Below are 16302 nucleotides of genomic sequence, written 5' to 3' on the forward strand. Positions count from 1 at the left end.
AGTGAGCCGTCGGCTTCGGGCCTACGCCAGGCGCTACTCCTGGGCTGGGATGGGGAGGGTGAGGCGGGCAGCTCAAGGTGGCCCGGGTCCCGGGGGAGGACCCGTGGCTCTGGGCATCCAGCGCCCAGGCCTGCTGTTCCTACCAGACCTCCCTTCAGCCCCCTTCGTGCCCCGGGATGCCCAGCGGCATGACGTGGAGGTCCTGGAGAGCAGCTTCCCCGCCATCTTGCGGGACTTTGGGGCTGTGAGCTGGGACTTCTCAGGGACTAACCCCCTGCCTCGGGGCTGGTCCCCACCCCTGGCCCCTGGCTGCTATCAGCTCCTGCTGTACCAGGCAGGCCGGTGCCAACCCAACAACTGCCGCCGGTGCCCAGGAGCCTACCGGGCACTGAGGGGGCTGCGGAGCTTCATGAGTGCCAACACCTTCGGCAACGCAGGCTTCTCTGTGCTCTTGCCTGGGGCCCGGCTGGAGAGCCGCTGTGGGCCCACCAATGCCCGCGTCAGGTGCCATCTGGGTGAGTAGACCCTGCCTACAGTCAACCTCCTCGCTTCCAGTTCCCCTCCAGACCCTCCTCTTGCCACCAGACTCTTACATTATTGTTCTCATCAAACCTGTCCTCTCGCAAATCTGTGACTTCCTGTGGTCCACAGCAACACTTCCTGAGCTTCACTATTGGCAAACCATCACCCTAAGTTGTGCTGTTGTCATTTTCCTTCCATGCTACATTATGTCATACTCTCTTTGGGTTTGCTTATTGAAAATGAATCTTTATAGAACTGTAAGTGATATCATTGCTGCTAGCTCTAATTAAAGTACTCACGAAGCCAGGTGTGGTGGCACATTCCTGTATTCCCAGCACTTGGGAGTCTGAGGCTGTGAGTTCAAGGCCAGCCTGGGCTACATGGTGAGTTCCAGGTCAAGCTCAACTACATAGTGAGATCCTGTCTCAAAAAACAACAAGAAAAAGAAAATACTCATAAAAGGGCTGCGGATTTAGCTCAGTGGCACCGCACCTGCCTCACAAGCACAAGGTCCTAAGTTTGATTCCCCGGTACCAAAAAAAAAGTCCTCATAAAATTAAACTACACGCCTCCACATGTGTAATCCCAATACTCTGGGAGGCTGAATCAGGAGGATTACAAATTTGAGCCTAGCCAATTTAATGTTCAGCAACACCCTGTCTCACAAATGAAGAATAAAAAAAGGTCTGGAGATGTCATTTCAGTGCGAAGGCCCTGGGTTCAGTCTCCAGTATCATCAAAAAAAAAAGGAAGACCTGAATGTTTTAGCCAACTCTGTTCAATCACTCCAGGCCTGAAACCTATGCTTTCCTCATCGGAAAGGTGGTGATGTTAGTGGGGTGTTGATGTTCCAGTGACACCAAACTGTTTCCTTTGTGATGTTTTAAAGATTGAAGAAAATGGAAATTGATTTTCTGATTGTTATTGTTGTGACCTTGTCTCACCCAAAATCATCTCCTGTGCTGCCAGTCTCATGTGTCTTACACTGCAGGACACGTTGGCCTAAGGATCAAGGCTGGGTCTTCTGCCTCTTCCTTCCCGCTGTACTTTCCTGAAGGCCCCCTGGCTAATCCCAGCAGCTGCTACTTGACCTTTCAACCTAGAATGACTTCTCCCTGTCACTCGCTATGAGGCTGCTCAGCCCTCAGGAGGATTTTCAAATGCCAACCCTCCTCCTGGGATGCCTTTCTGCTCAGCACTCTTATCACACTCCACCATCTTGTCCTCAGTCTGACTGTGGAGAGCCAGCACCTCTTGATTTGCCTTGTGAGGAAGCCCAAGGGGAAATGCTATTTGCTCCAGGAAGCCTCCTCCTTTCCCAGAATGATGGACTGTGCTTCCCACAGCAGCACCGCCCAATCTCTTAGACCTCAGTTCATCCAGTGCTCTACCGACTGACCTGTCCCCTCCCAGAGAGGAAGGGACCACCTGAGAGCCCGATCCTTGAGACCCTTAGATCTGCTGGCTGAACAGCAGGTGGGCTGCTGAATGCCTGGTCTCTTCCACAGGCCTGAAGATCCCTCCGGGCTGTGAGCTGGTGGTTGGGGGAGAGCCCCAGTGCTGGGCCGAGGGGCACTGCCTCCTGGTGGACGACTCCTTCCTGCACACAGTGGCCCACAATGGTAATGGGATCCATCTGGCTGGGGGTGGGGTGCAGGACCAAAATGCGGGGTTAGAGGGTCACAGAATCTGGTCCAGATGACCTCCTGTCCCAGCACATTTTCCAGCTGCATGGCCCTGAGCAAGTCACATAAACCCTCCCATCACCCACGGGGCAACCACACAGTCTTTATGAAGTGACTACAAGGTAACATAAGTGTGCATCGGTGTGTGCAAAGTGTGTACCAGCACAGGACACAGGGCCAGGTCCCAGGGTATTGCCCTACCTCTTGCTTTCAGGCTTGGGCAAGTTACTTAAACCCTGTTATGCCTTGTACACCTTGTATAAAATAGGGACAATTATGGCATTGCCAGCTTGTTTTGATGACTAAGAACTCTTACATATAAAGGTTAGAACATGGCCTGGCACTTATTTACCAACTTTTTGCTTTCCTGTGTCTGGCGAATGCTTTGGCAGAGTACTTAAATGCCAGCTGTTCTGTTTCCATCCCCATGTGCCCTAGGCTCCCCTGAAGATGGGCCTCGAGTGGTCTTCATTGTGGACCTGTGGCATCCCAACGTGGCCGGGGCCGAGCGCCAGGCCCTTGACTTTGTCTTCGCACCAGACCCGTGAAGGAAGGCGTTCCCTTCAGACACTGGGTCAGACATGCTGCACAGGGACCGCCTGGGCAGCATCCAGGACCCCCCTCCCCACTGCGGAGAGGGGCTGAGGTGGGAACGTGCCAGGCAGCACTGAAATACAAACTCTGAATTGTCTCCTAACTCCAGACTGCTTTCTTCCCTGCTACCGGCCTGACAAGGGCATGGGATGAGGGCTCCTATCTTCTACCATGAAACTAGTCAGGTGTCTCCTTTACACAAGTTATTTTCCTGTTCCCTCCCTGGGAGACAGTAGCAGATCCTCAACTTAACTTTATTCCAATAATTTAATAGAAAATTAAAACAATAAATAACATGAAACAGATTGAGAACATAGCTGAGCTGGTACAGGCCCAGGCCAGCCCAGGACAGTTAAAGAAGCAGGAGGAGCGTGCAGGGAGAAGGGAGGCAGCGGCCACAGGCGGAGCGGTCACCAAAGGCTGGCTCAACAGTTTCACATGTACAATGAACTGAAAAAGGGAAAGGGGATTCTAAATCATTCTAACCCGCTGGTGAGGGGGGAAAGAATGTTGCCTTGTGAGGGGCTCTGCCTGCAGGGGGCTGGACCGGACTGTGTTAGCAGTGAGTAGAAGCGAGTAGAAAGGGCCAAGGGGAACTGTGCCGTGCCATGAGGGGACAGAGGAAGACCCACGACTTGGCCAGCAGAGCCGGGGAAAAGTCCGGGAAAGGGAGAGAGGACAGTAAGGGCTGGGACCCAGAAGCAGGAGGCAGGGGAAGGGTCAAGGTCAGTCCTTGAAGACAATCTGTTGGCCATGCGGACGCTCGTCATGGGTGATGTGGCGCCGGACGTGGATCCTGCGGACCCGGTGCTCTCTGCTCTCCTCATCCTCCCCTCGGGTGGTCCCACCACCTCCAGCAGCACCTCCTGTGGCCTCCAGAAGGGCTGGGTCTGGGCCGCGGGGAGTCTCGTAGATCAGGATATTCAGGGTCTCCTCAAAGATCCGGGCCTCTGGGAATTCCACCTGCAAAAGGCCAGCAATGCCCAGCTCCCACCCTCCAGCCCAGGGCCACAGCCCCTTCTCCTGCACTGCGTACCTCCTGGCCTTGGTGGTCGGGTTCTCAGGCCTCAACTGTTCTCTCTGCAACTTCTTTACCTGGCACAGTCCTGCTGCAAGGCCCAGCTCTGAACTCAGACAGGCAGAAAGGCTGCAGTGTGTCCTTCACTGCCAAGTCTCTCGGGCTGCTCTTTCACTTGACCAGCACTTACGGGGAGACTGCACTGTGCCAGGCAGTTCTAGGAATGGGAAGAAACCAGTGAACAGAGCAGACAGAAGTGCTTGCCCTCAGCAAGTTTACATTCTAAGGGAGGACTGAGACACAGGCTTACAGTCAGAGGATGACATGCTATGCAAACAGATCGGAGACTTTTCAACAAGGAGTTAGTTCAGAGAAGGCCTCACTGGGAAGGCGGTGTCCGACCAAAGCAGGAGACAGCTAGAGAAAGCAATCCGTAAACAACAAAAGGTAACAGCTCTGAGTCAGGAAGGTACCCAGTGTATGGATCAGAGCCACAAGGAGGCCGAGGCCATTGAGGCAGAGGGATGGAGAAAGAGAACAGAGAGGAATGAAGCAGAAGAACTGAGGGGCATCACACCGAGTGGTCTGGGAAGGGCAGAGGGCACAGCTCTTATGCTGTTCTAATTACTGCTTTGTCTTATCTCCCAGCTGCAGAAGAAACCTCCAGGAAGCTGAGTCATGTGTTCATTCGTGTGCACATTCTAAGCATGTTTCGTACATTAGACAAGGGCCAGGCTAGTGTGAAGGAGACAGGAAAGAAAAGGTAGAGAGGGGCTTCTGCTGAAGCAACCCCTGCCCCCAACCCACAGACGATGGCAGACTGTCTCTAGCTAAGAAGGGAGCATCCCTAACTGTCTGGAGTGTTTGGGTTGAAGTCATGAGGAAAGCTGTCCCAAGGAAAAGACGATGTTGAGCTTGAGTCGTAAATATTAAGTACAGAGCTGGGTGTGGTGGCACATACCTGTGAGGCTCAGGCAGGATCACCATAAGCTTGAGGCCACCCTGGGCTACATGGTGAGTTCAAGGCCAATCTGAACTACACAGCAAGACCCTGTCTCAAAAAAACTAAACCAAACCAAAACCAAACTAAAACAAAATATACAAGCTCATTAGGCAGATAGGTAGGGGGAAAAACAAAAAGAATTCCAAGAGGAGGATAGAGTGTGCATTGGTGGAAGGTGTGAAGAATTCTGAGCACTGTGAGATTCAGGGGCCGAGTGGGCTCACACTCCGCTCAGCACCTGGCTGCCAGGTTACGCTTGGCACAGGGCAGGCACTCAGTCTTGCTCACGACTTGTGACCTGCGAGTCCAGGGTGCACCCTAAATGGCGCTGTGGCTTGGGAATCTATTTCAGTAGTGGATCCTGCCGAGACCCTATGCAGAAACACAAACCTGCTCAGGCTGAGGGGGCAGTTCGGTGGTGGATTGTATACTTGGGCTCAATTCCCAGCATGCAAAATTTAAAACAGTAAAAAAGAAAAAACACCACTCTATGCAAGGCCCTAGTTCTGATCCCAGCCCCTCACTCTGCATGGAAAAATGGGGGCCACCAGCCCAGGTGACAGACCCAGCCCCAGAACCTGGGCCCGCCTGCCACTGCAAGACTCTCCCTACCTGCCCACTGCTGCTGTCCAGGGTCCCCGTCCTGCCCACCCCACAGCCCCGGCAGCCAGGCCAGAGCCCTCTGACCTTGGTTTGCTTTTTCTCCGTGGCGTAGACAATGGAGGTGCAGCACACCTCGGCGATCTTGCGGCCCTGCCCATAGAAGGACCAGCAGCAGATCTCGTCCCCCAGCACATCCTTGAGGAAGAGCAGCCGCCCGTGGAAGCGCAGGGCCAGTTTGTCAAACAGCTCAATGTTCTTAAGTAGGTTGTCGTCTGAGGTGCTGAGGACCAGAGGCCAGGCAACTTCAGCGTGACTGACTGTGCCTCCAACCCCCAGGATGGGCCCCAGGTCCCCTCTGCCCTGCTCCACAGGAGACATGTGGCTCAGCAGCCTGAGGCAAGGAGCATCTACAGGTCCCAGCCTCTGGAGGGCAGCTGGCCACCTGCACTCCAGCTCTGCCACTCACTGGGTGACAACGGGCGCCACCTGACCTCTGGGTACCTCCATCTCATCTGCAGACAGAGATGACAGCACCTACCTCAAACATCAGGAGGGCTGTGTAATCAACAGAGCTTGGGTTTGACAATAACTACAGTATACTACAGTTCACAAGCTTAATGTCTACGATTTTGGAAAAGATGGCCACATTTGTGTATGCGTGGGAAAGATGGCTGCAGTCGTATGTATCACCTGATGCGGAGTTTGCAAACAAAATTTTGACAAATGCTTGTTTGTGAATCAAAGTGTTTTCAAACCAAAGTATTCGTGAATGGAGGCACCACTTTGCTTGCTCTAAGTGTTACTTAGTTCTTGCCCAAACTCCCACTTCCTGATGCTAAAACAAGTTCAGAAGGGGGCCGGCCTGCCCAAGTTGCCCAGGGGTAAATGGCAGAGTCGGCAGGTGCATCAGGCATCTCTCCATGTGGCAAAGCCAGGAGCAGGGCAGACCCCACCCCACAGGCCAGATGAGCCTGCGCAGGGCCCGCAGCGTCACCTGGTGTAGGAGTACTTGTTGTTACTGCGGTTGTGCAGGAGCTTCACCACGGGCTGTGGGGAGAGGGGGGTTTAGGCTGCAGGAAGAAACTCTCAGCCTCCAATGCAAAGCGTTCAGGGGCCTCACCTTGGAGGTGCTGGCCAGGAGCTGTTGCTCCTCGCGGGGCGATGTCACCGTGGGGATGAGGCACAGCGGGGACAGGTGCTCCCTTTTTTGCTGGGGAAGAAGCAAAAGGTGGTTAACAGCACAACCACAGGTCTCTCCCTCCTGAAGGCCTTGAGGAGCTGCCTGTGGCCCTGAGGACACAAAGCCAGGCTCCTTGGTGGTCTGCATGTTCTGTAGGACCCAACCCCTCTGGCCCCAGCTCCACCACTCTCCTTGTTGGCTGCCCGCCTGCTCTCCAGCCTTCCTTGTTCCTGCGCACATTGGGCTGGGTCCACCTGGGCCTGGGCTGCTCTTCACTCAGCTGCTTCCACTGCTGGTTCCTGTGCCCACCAGGCCTCAGGTCAAGCGCGTCCTCAAAGCATTGCCCTGCCTGCAGCAGCCCCTCAACCTCTTCCATTTCATGTTACCGGTCCATTTCCTTCACAGCGCTTAGTTCCTGACATTTTCTAACTTTCTTAATTTGCTTATGGCCTGTCTCTCCCTGGAGAGTACAATCCTATTACATAAATGCTCAGTATTTATTTATTGAATCAATAAACCTGGTTGGGCAGGATGAGGCGAGGTGGGAGAAAGAATCAGAACCAAACAATGTGGTTTTTTGTTGTTGCTGGTTTTTTGAGACAGGGTCTCACTATGTAGTTGAGGCTGACCTGGAACCCACTAGGTAGCCCAGGCTGGTCTCAAACTCACAGCGATCCTCCTGCCTCAGCCTCCCGAGTGCTGGGATTACAGGCGTTCACCACCCTGCCCAGCTACATGGGTTCTCTTCTCTGCCTTCTAGAATCTTCATGCCCAAACCCCCTTTTACCTTGCCCAATCTTGAAAATTAAATGCACAATTCTTTTTTTTTTTTTTGCAGTACCAGAGATTGAACTCAGGACCTTGTGCTTGCGAGGCAGGTGGTGATGCCACTGAGCTAAATCCCTGGCCCTACTCTACTAGTTTTAAGATATACTATAAAGCTAAAAAAATGAATACACTTTAGTTCTAGTGTAGAAACAAGACAAAAATGTAATAGAACACAACAGAGTACTCAGAAACAGTCCAGGGTATGAATGTGAGGATTCACAGAAAGACACCATGAATAAGTGAGGGAGAAGTATGGAGTGTGTAATAGTTATCCACTGCTATGTAACAAACTGCCCCAAACTTAGCAGGTGAAATTAATGACAAAATTTTTTGCTTCAGTTTTCAAGTTCTACAGTGGCTCAGCCAGGAGGTTCTGGTGTTTTCTTGTACAGCTGTGGTCAGCCGGCCTCTGCATGTCTGAAGGCTCCCCCACCGTGTACCATCTTCCTGTCCCGGGGAAGACGTTTGTGGCTCTGGCCCTGTGGGCCGCTTCCAGTCTATAGAAGTTTAGGGACCCAAAGCCTCTTTCCCCTTCACTCTGGCTGTTCCTCTCAGTCCATGATGATCATGTTTCTACCACTGTAATTCTCTGAGTATCTTGTGATTTGGGGGTGTAGTGCATAAGAGGGAGTCCATACTCACAAGCCCCTCCGCAAGGTAAGCCCTTGTCTATGTTGGGCTGTGCTCAGAGTGCTGAAGGCACCATTCCCCTTACATTTCTCAGAAGTGCTATTATTTGATCAAATAGTTCTGAAGTATCTCCTTGGATACTTACAAAGTCTTCACAAAGACTTTTTGTTTGTTGTTTATTCTTTTTTGGTTTTGGGTTTTTGTTTGTTTGTTTGTTTTTTGAGACGGTCTCACTATGTAGTTGAGACTGACCTGGAACTCACTATGTAGTGTAGGCTGGTCTTGAACTCAGTGATTCTCCTGCCTCAACCTCCCGAGTGCTGGGATTACAGGCGTGCACCACCATGCCTGGCTTGTTTTTTTGATACAGGGCCTTGCTATGTAGTCCAGGCTGGTCTTTTTTTTTTGGCACCAGGGATCGAACTTGGGACCTTGCGCTTGCGAGGCAGGCAGCAGAACTGGTTTGTAGACAGGGTCTCATAACTATATAGTTCAGGCTGCTGGTCTTGAACTCTCGCAGCAATCCTCCTGCCTCAGTGCTGAGATCACAAAGGACTTTATAATCACATTCTCAGATTCATCTTCAGACCATGTTTTCCTGAGAATGCTCTGTTATTTGATCTCTGCCCAGAAATCATTTGTTAATTTTAACATGTGTTAAAATTTTAACATACATGTTATCTGGAAAGGCTGGAAAATTTCAAATCCAACAGTTTCTGATGCTTTCTTCAATTGGTTTTCTCTTCAGGCACCTTCAACACTGTCTGGGGATCTCCTCAGCTAGATCACTCAAGTTCACTAGGGACTTCCTCATTACACATTAGAGCAATAGACTATGTGGTTAATTTTCCATATAACCAAGATATGCTTTCCATCAGTTTCCAATAACATTTTCCTAAGCATTCTTTAAACTCATTCTGCTGCTTCTCCAAAGGAGGCTTAACAATCTCCTAAATGCCCTCCCAGCTCCCACCCACCTTGCAATTCTAAAGCTACTTCCATATTTTAGGCTTTTTTTCATGGCTGACCCTATACTCCAAAAACCAAAATCTGTTATCTTTTCCCAGGGAACAGATTACTACAATTTTAGTAACTTAAAACTATAATAGGGGCTGGGGATTTAGATCAGTGGTTCTGCCACCTGCCTTACAAGCCCAAGGGCCTGAGTTCAATCCTTGATACCAAAAAATCTATAATAAACATTTATTACCACACATATTCTGTGGGCCAGGAATTTAAGACCAGCCTAGCTGGGTGAGCCTGCCCTGGGGTCCAGAGCTGCATTATCTGAAGTCCTGACTGCGCCTGCAGGAGCTGCTCCTCTTTCTGAGGGGATTATGAGCGTGAAGCACACAGCCAGTGCAGGATCTGCTTCTGAGGCAGTTTCCCCACCCCGTAGCTGGGCATCGGTGCTGGCATTGGTTCCTCACCAAAAAGGCTCTTCTGAGAGCTGCTGTGTGTCTGTTCTCACATAAGCACTGGCTTCCTCACTGAATGACCCAAAAGAGGCAGAAGTTGGAATGCCTTTTAAGACTTCAAGAGCCATGCATTATTGTTTTGGCACCATCCTACTGGTAATATGGGAGGAAACTACCCAAAAGCCAGGATACCAGGAGGCAAGAATCACTAGTGGCCCTCTTGGATGCTAATGTTCAAAGATTGCTTCATAAATGGTACTGGGAAGACTCACTCACTCCAGGGAGGACAAAAGTTAAATACCTTCATAATCACACTCACAAAAGTTGCAGAGATGAGAATGCCCATAGATGAAAAATCCATCTATAAAACAATAAAGCTAATAAAAAATACAGACTAGACATGGTGGTATACACTTGTAATCCCAGCACTCAGGAGGCTGAAGTAGGAGGACTGCAAGTTCAAGGCCAGCCTGGACTCTACACAGTGAGAGCCTTTCTCCAAAAATAAAAATTTTTAAAAAGACTAAAAGGATACAATACTGCTTTAAAAACAAAAAAAGGTAAGTAATTTGATTATGTTAATATCAAGAATTTTTCAGTTGAAGCCAGGCATGGTGGCACTTTAATCTCAGCTACTCAGAAGGCTGGGGCCGAGGGATCATAAGTTCAAGGCTAGTCTGGGCAACGTAGAGATCCTGTCTCAAAAAGAAACAAAAACTAAAATTAAAACAAAGCCAAGCATGGTAGTGCATGCCTGTAATCCAAGTACTCAGGAGGCTGGACTGCATAGTGAGATCCCACCTCAAAAATAAGTAAATTTTTTAAAAAGTTAATAAATAAATAATTCTCACTTGACAGTAGAAAGCATGACTTTATACAATGAGGAAGTAACAGAATTATAGTTATCCTACAATTCTAGTGAATTAGTGATTTAGGCAAAGTCTATCAACTGTATGCTGAACACAGATAACTGCCAATTGCACAGTGTCCAAATAGTACCATACAGACACCTTTATAGTTGGCCAAGAGGAGACATAACTACAACACAGGGCTCAAGCCCTCATCACCCGAGTCCAGGGCCCAACTGTGAGCATCACTAGCAAGGGTCACACTAGCAACATTATGGATCTTCAGGGTAACACAATAAGAAATATAGAACATCACCTAGAATGTATTCTAGCCAAAATAATATCAACCCTTTAAACTTATGATCTAACGTACGGAAAATGTGGGATAAGCAGGGTAACAAACCACATGATACCAGGAGTAAACCAGGCAAATTTGGTAAGCAGGTTACTGTGCAGCAAAGCTGGCAGTTTCTTTAATAAATCAGCATCATGGAAAAAGAAGGTCAGTTTTGGAGTAGAAGAAACTCAGAGCATAGAATAACCAGATGCAATGCAGATCAACACTGGATCCGGGTTTAGATGAGCCAGCTATAAAAACAGTTCTCGAACAACTGAAGAAACTATAGAGTTTGCCCTGGGTGTTAGATAAAAACTTTATTAAATGGCAAGATGGCAATTATTAACCATGACTAGAAAAAGCAGCTTACAAAACAGTACATACAGCATGATTGCTATAGCAGACACACACACACGCACAGATACACACAAAGGTCTGAAACAACATTTGGTGCTTGTATTTATTTATTTTTTATCCGCTTCCTAAACTTCTACAATTGATAAATACTGCTTTAAAATAGTAAGTAACTAATTGTAATTTTGTTTTGAAACCAAAGATTTCTATTTAATACCAGATGTCACAAACAGGTAACATTCTAAAAGAAAATACTGGCAATATCTAAAACTGACTACAAATTATTATCTGGAATAGACTTTCTGAACTAGGATTGCTTACCTGAATCTTAAAACTCAGCAAATAATTTGAGTACTTTCTGAACTCTCTGAACCACAGCAGGTAAAAGGTATCATTCTGGATGCTTAGGAGAAAGGCTAATGTTATTTACAACACATGCCCTAGGGCAGTATGGTGAGCCGCAGCACGCGTGCCAAGGCAGGCTGTTCGTATCCTTTAAAGCTCTGAAAGGTTCGCCATCACTGCCTTAGGTTCTTTGGCCTCCACAACAGAAGCAACATGACGAAGGGAGGAGCTTCATCTGGAAAGAGTCACAGTAAGACGCACAGGTTGTGCTGCTGCTGGGGCCCGGAGGCTGCCCACCCTAGAAGTCAGCCTGTGGAGAATGCATCCACCCTGACAAGAACGAGAAAGCAAAATGGGGATGCCAAGGCTAAAAGGTGACATACCACCCAGACTGGGTAAATGAGGCACCCAACAAGTGTGCATCGCAGGTTTGGGCACAGACGAACGCCCAAACCCGCGAGAGCATTGCCACAGTCCGCAGTTCATCTTGAGAATTTTGACCAGTAGTCATAAGAAATGTTTTGGTCTTAAAAGACAGAAACAAAAACTAAAACAAAACAAAAACCTATGTGCCTTACAGCATGTAAAATACATGCTCTTATGTAATAGGGCTTAATTTTCCTTTAAAAAATTAGACTAAAATATGCAAGATCTCCTGCCAAGCAGCAGGAAGGAAATCCAGCAGAAATTTTAGTAAAAAATATGAATAAGCAATTTAAGGAGAGGACATCAAAAAAGCTAGTGAGTAGGTATATAAAGATACTAAAAAACATAAAAAGCTCACCCTCATTAGTAATCAGAGGCATGCAAAGTAAAATGAGATCACACTCTACTCATCAGAATGGCAAAATTAGAAAGATGAAGGGTGCCACGTGTTACTGATAATGTGCAGAACTGGGATCCCTTCTGCTCTGCTCCCTATGAGTGCTGGTACCACCACCATTTGGAAGTCACATTCGGTTTGCATGTGTCTACGGCTCAGCCCCACTTCCCAGCTAGCGCCATGAGAAACTGGCACAGGACCACAAGGCAGCATGTACGTGTGCGGGGATAGGAAGTGGGGGTAAGCAGGTCTCCAACCGCGGGGGACTAAAATACAGTGCGCAAACCCACAGACCTACACAGCTCTTAGAAGCAGGGAATGAGATGCACAGCACCAGCATGAACAGATCTTGAAAAAAGGGCAGGTTGAAAAACTATGAGACATGATCCACAGCTCAAAGCCATTTATGGAAATTTAAAATGCATAGATACAAAAAAAATGCACATACATAAAAGAACGCTTTAGCTTCTCAAGAGTATAAAGTTCATCCAAGTACAAACAGTAGCACTGAATGGGTACCCCCTGGGGAAAGGGGAAGTGAGCAAGGAACTGGGAAGGAAGGGGAAAAGGAAAAAGAGCAAAGATCTGCACGGCCCAGTGACAGAGCGGGCACATGCTGAGCTGCAGGCGTGGTCTGGGCAGCGGCTCTGGAACCTGGGCAGGAGGCGGGTGCAGCACGAAGGTGCTGTCCACTGAGTGCGGTAACCTGGGGCCACGTCCATGCTTGGCCACTTCCTGGCTCCTTGACCATGAGGGCATCACCCCACCTCCCTCGCATCTCTTTTCACGTAAACCAAGGGTACAAAATGTACCCACGAACAGATGGCAACACCACCCGACACACAGCGGGTCATAACATCAGCTCAATTTAAAATTCTATAGCAGGAACGTACTCCTGAGATCTAGCTCAATGATTTTCAACTATAAGCAGTAACTTGTTAATGGGTTATGAAGTAAATTTAATGAGTCTCAAACTGTATTAGAGAGGAAGAAAGGAAGGGAGGCAGGGAGGGAGGGAACAGTTTATCAAAGAATATTTCACAAAAAGTATCCTTTCGTAAAACTCAGGGATACACATAATTTGAGTATAAAAATGTATTTCCCACCAGGAGCTGCAGTCAAAAAGTATGAAAAACATGGATACTGTCCAAAGGAATGCTGCTAAACCTTTGCATTTCGAAAAAATACGTAAGTATTCCCTGAGGTGAGAGAAAGCTGTTCAAAGCCACCACTTTTTAGTCTATAAAGGGAATTAAAAAAGAAATTCTTGAATGTATAACAGATATTGGGAAAGGGGGAAAAAATGTTCAAACAAGAAAGGGAACAAAGTTGGGGAGGAAAGAAGGACAAGAAAAAAAAAAAGAATAGAAGAAGCCGGGCGTGGTGGCGCACGCCTGTAATCCCAACACTTGGGAGGCTGAGGCAGGAGTATCGCTGTGAGTTTGAGACCAGCCTGGGCTACACAGTGAGTTCTAGAGCAGTCTGAACTACATAGTGAGACCCTGTCTCAAAAAACAAAAACAAAAGAATAGAAGAAAAACTTTAAAAAAAAGCTTTTGTAACTAAGGAGTGGGAAAGGGGGAATGGGAAAAAAAGAAGCAGCAAGATACATCTTGGCCAGGTACAAATCCCCTACAATGAATGTGACCATTATGTGTGTCTGTCTACAATGTACCAACAAATGTTTTGCCAAAAAAAAAAAAAAAAACCCAAAAACTCTTATCTCTTATTACTACTGCATCATAAAAGACTTTTTAATGTTATAAAAATTAAACAGAACAAAAGGCTTTATGTAAAAGCCGTTACAGTGTACTTATTTTTCTTGGTTCTTTATCTTGAGGAACCTAAGGAGAGAATGGCAGAGGCGGGAACTGACTCAGGCGACTCCAAAGCCCAGGGTCCTGACTGAGCTTTGAGAACCCTGAGGGTTCCACAAAGTGGAGCTCCGCAGGTACAGGTGGGGTCTGGAACCCTTCGATCCTATTTAGAGACAGTGGTTCTGCTTCTATGATATTTTATCTGAAGAAAGGCTTTCAATACTTTGAAAGATAAGGAAAGAAAGCAAGCCTGCCCAGCCTTGGGTTGAGGATACGGGAAAATGCTGCCTCCCAGGATCCCACCAGATCATGCAGGTTGCTATATTCCAACTTAAATTTAGATTTTTTTTCTCAAGGGACACGGGGAGCTCTTCAGGACTTGGGAGCAAGGGAGAAAATACACTGGGGCTGTGTTTAACGTGTTCACAACAGGGCCGTCATTCCTATGTCTCACTGCTGGGCAGCACGAACTACCAGTGACACGCGCATGACATACATGCTTCAGCAGCTTTTATTAACTTTATTAGTAAAAAGACCGAGAAATGTGACTAGATCTGTTTGTACCACGAGAGGTAGAGGCCACCCGATGGGAGTCACGCACGTACCACTAGTGGCTCAGCCAGCAGGAACGTGGTAAGGGTGACTACTCAGGTGGGAGTGAAACAGCTGGACTGACCAGGAAGCAACAAGCAGCAGCCAAGAACAGGCATTTAAACACAAGCAGTTCTGGCATAAGAGGTGGTGAAGGGGCCCTGCCTGAGTCAGAGGGACACTGAGGACAGAACTCCCAAATTCTCTGGGGTGATGCCAGTCAGAGCCAGGCTCTCAGGCCGGATATCTGCTTTTTTGTCCTAATAAGCTAATCCTTGGGCAGCTCTCAGGCAAGTGGGAGGTGCGGGGCCCTCACCTGCAGCGCCAGCTGGCAGTCCTCGATCAGGCCCTGCACCAGGTAGTAGCGAGCTTCACCCAGCAGCTCCCCAAGCTCTCTGGTACTCTCAGGTAGTGGAACGGATCCATCCCGCAGGTAGTTGAGGATCGTACCAAAGTGGCGGCCGCTCCGGTCAATCAACACCCAACCTGGTGGGGCAGAAAGAGCAATGAGGGAAGATGGTTTTGGTAGGGGGCCTGGAGTTACTTCAATTTTCCAGAAAAAAGATTCCAAAGGGAAAGAGCTCAAATACTGATGTGTCTCAAACCTCTGCTAAACCCAAATTTTTCAGATACTGCATCTCCAATGGGTTCTCCCAGAGCATTTACACACACACACACACACACCCCCTACCGGAGACGATTCCCTCCCAAATCTGTCCTACAGTTAGTTAGAACCTCTCACAGGTAAAGTCCTCACGGACCGACCTTCTGAATGCGTCTCCGACGCCACTGCTAATTCTCACCATCCTACTTCATGGCCCATGCCCACTGTCCAGCTCACTACCATTTTACACGTAGTATACGTACATTTTGCTGTTCACTTGCTTGTCCTATCTGCCTAAAATAGGCAAAGTCTATAAGACCAATCTTGTCAGCTTCCTTTATCAAAAACTCTCCTGCACCAACTGCTACTTTGCACATACTGATTAAATGAATTCTTCGCCTGTATTTGAAGGCTGAACTCTTCCAGCCTTCACAATACTCGATGAACCCCTCTTAATTCCCACCCACCTCCGCGCAGGGGGAGAGGAGGGGCCAGCAAACAAACTTTTAAAGTCTCGCTAGATATGTGGGTCCAAGAAGATAGGCGCACCCTCCCCCGGAGTCCCTGGCAAACCCGGGGCAGCCTCCTCCTCCTCCAGGCTGCACCTAGAGACGATTCCTGGGGCGCACAGGAGCCTGAGTTAGGGGAACACAAAAGGCTTGGCAGAGGTTCGAAACCCAGGCAAATTGCCCGAAGGGGTGCTGCTGGCAGCAAGGCTGGTTCCCAGGTCTTGGGCTGAGGGTGGGAGACTGTAAGGACTGCGAGGTGACAGGCTGAATCGCTTACACGGAGCCTCGCAGAATCAGGTACCATAACTTGTTGGCGGTTGCTGGGGTAAAGGAGAGGCGCCGGGAAAGACGGAACGCAAAAGGAGGGAGAAGACGGCGGCGCCGGGCGCGCGTACCTCCGGCGTCGGTGAGCACCTCCACGCGGCCGCTGAACATGGCTTTGAGCATGGTGTCCTGGCCGGTGAGCGTGCGGAGCGTGGTGTAGTGCAGCGAGCCGCCCACGTTCAGCTTCACGTACTTGCTGTTCGGGGTCAGGGGCTTCAGACCGCACGCGGCGGCGCCGGGCTCCAAACCCGAGGGTTTCGCGGCTTCTA

At 48.9% G+C, this 16302-nt stretch overlaps 2 protein-coding genes across 13 annotated transcripts in view; one reads left to right on the top strand and one right to left on the bottom strand.

Annotated features, from left to right (window-relative positions):
- The window catches only part of Asphd1 (aspartate beta-hydroxylase domain containing 1), a 7017-nt gene extending 866 nt beyond the window's left edge, over nt 1–6151 (top strand). For 3 of the 12 annotated variants that reach the window (XM_033758594.1, XM_033758593.1, XM_033758599.1), the window contains exons 2-4: nt 320–515; nt 2031–2144; nt 2646–6151. In XM_033758594.1, coding sequence (XP_033614485.1) covers nt 410–515; nt 2031–2144; nt 2646–2755 — 330 coding nt within the window. In that variant the 5' untranslated portion in view covers nt 320–409 and the 3' untranslated portion in view covers nt 2756–6151. The other 9 variants (XM_033758596.1, XM_033758595.1, XM_033758597.1 and 6 more) reach the window with 7 other exon arrangements.
- Kctd13 (potassium channel tetramerization domain containing 13) overlaps nt 3463–16302 on the bottom strand; it is a 22838-nt gene continuing 9998 nt past the window's right edge. The window contains exons 2-7 of the mRNA XM_010617457.2: nt 16105–16299; nt 14913–15082; nt 6546–6635; nt 6420–6472; nt 5510–5705; nt 3463–3764 (exon numbers count right to left, since the gene is read on the bottom strand). Coding sequence (XP_010615759.1) covers nt 3528–3764; nt 5510–5705; nt 6420–6472; nt 6546–6635; nt 14913–15082; nt 16105–16299 — 941 coding nt within the window. The 3' untranslated portion in view covers nt 3463–3527. The remainder of the gene's footprint in view (nt 3765–5509; nt 5706–6419; nt 6473–6545; nt 6636–14912; nt 15083–16104; nt 16300–16302) is intronic.

The sequence above is a fragment of the Fukomys damarensis genome, unplaced genomic scaffold, assembly GCF_012274545.1.
Source record: "Fukomys damarensis isolate Sample0158 unplaced genomic scaffold, DMR_v1.0_HiC HiC_scaffold_34, whole genome shotgun sequence".
In the NCBI taxonomy this organism is placed as follows: Eukaryota; Metazoa; Chordata; class Mammalia; order Rodentia; family Bathyergidae; genus Fukomys; species Fukomys damarensis.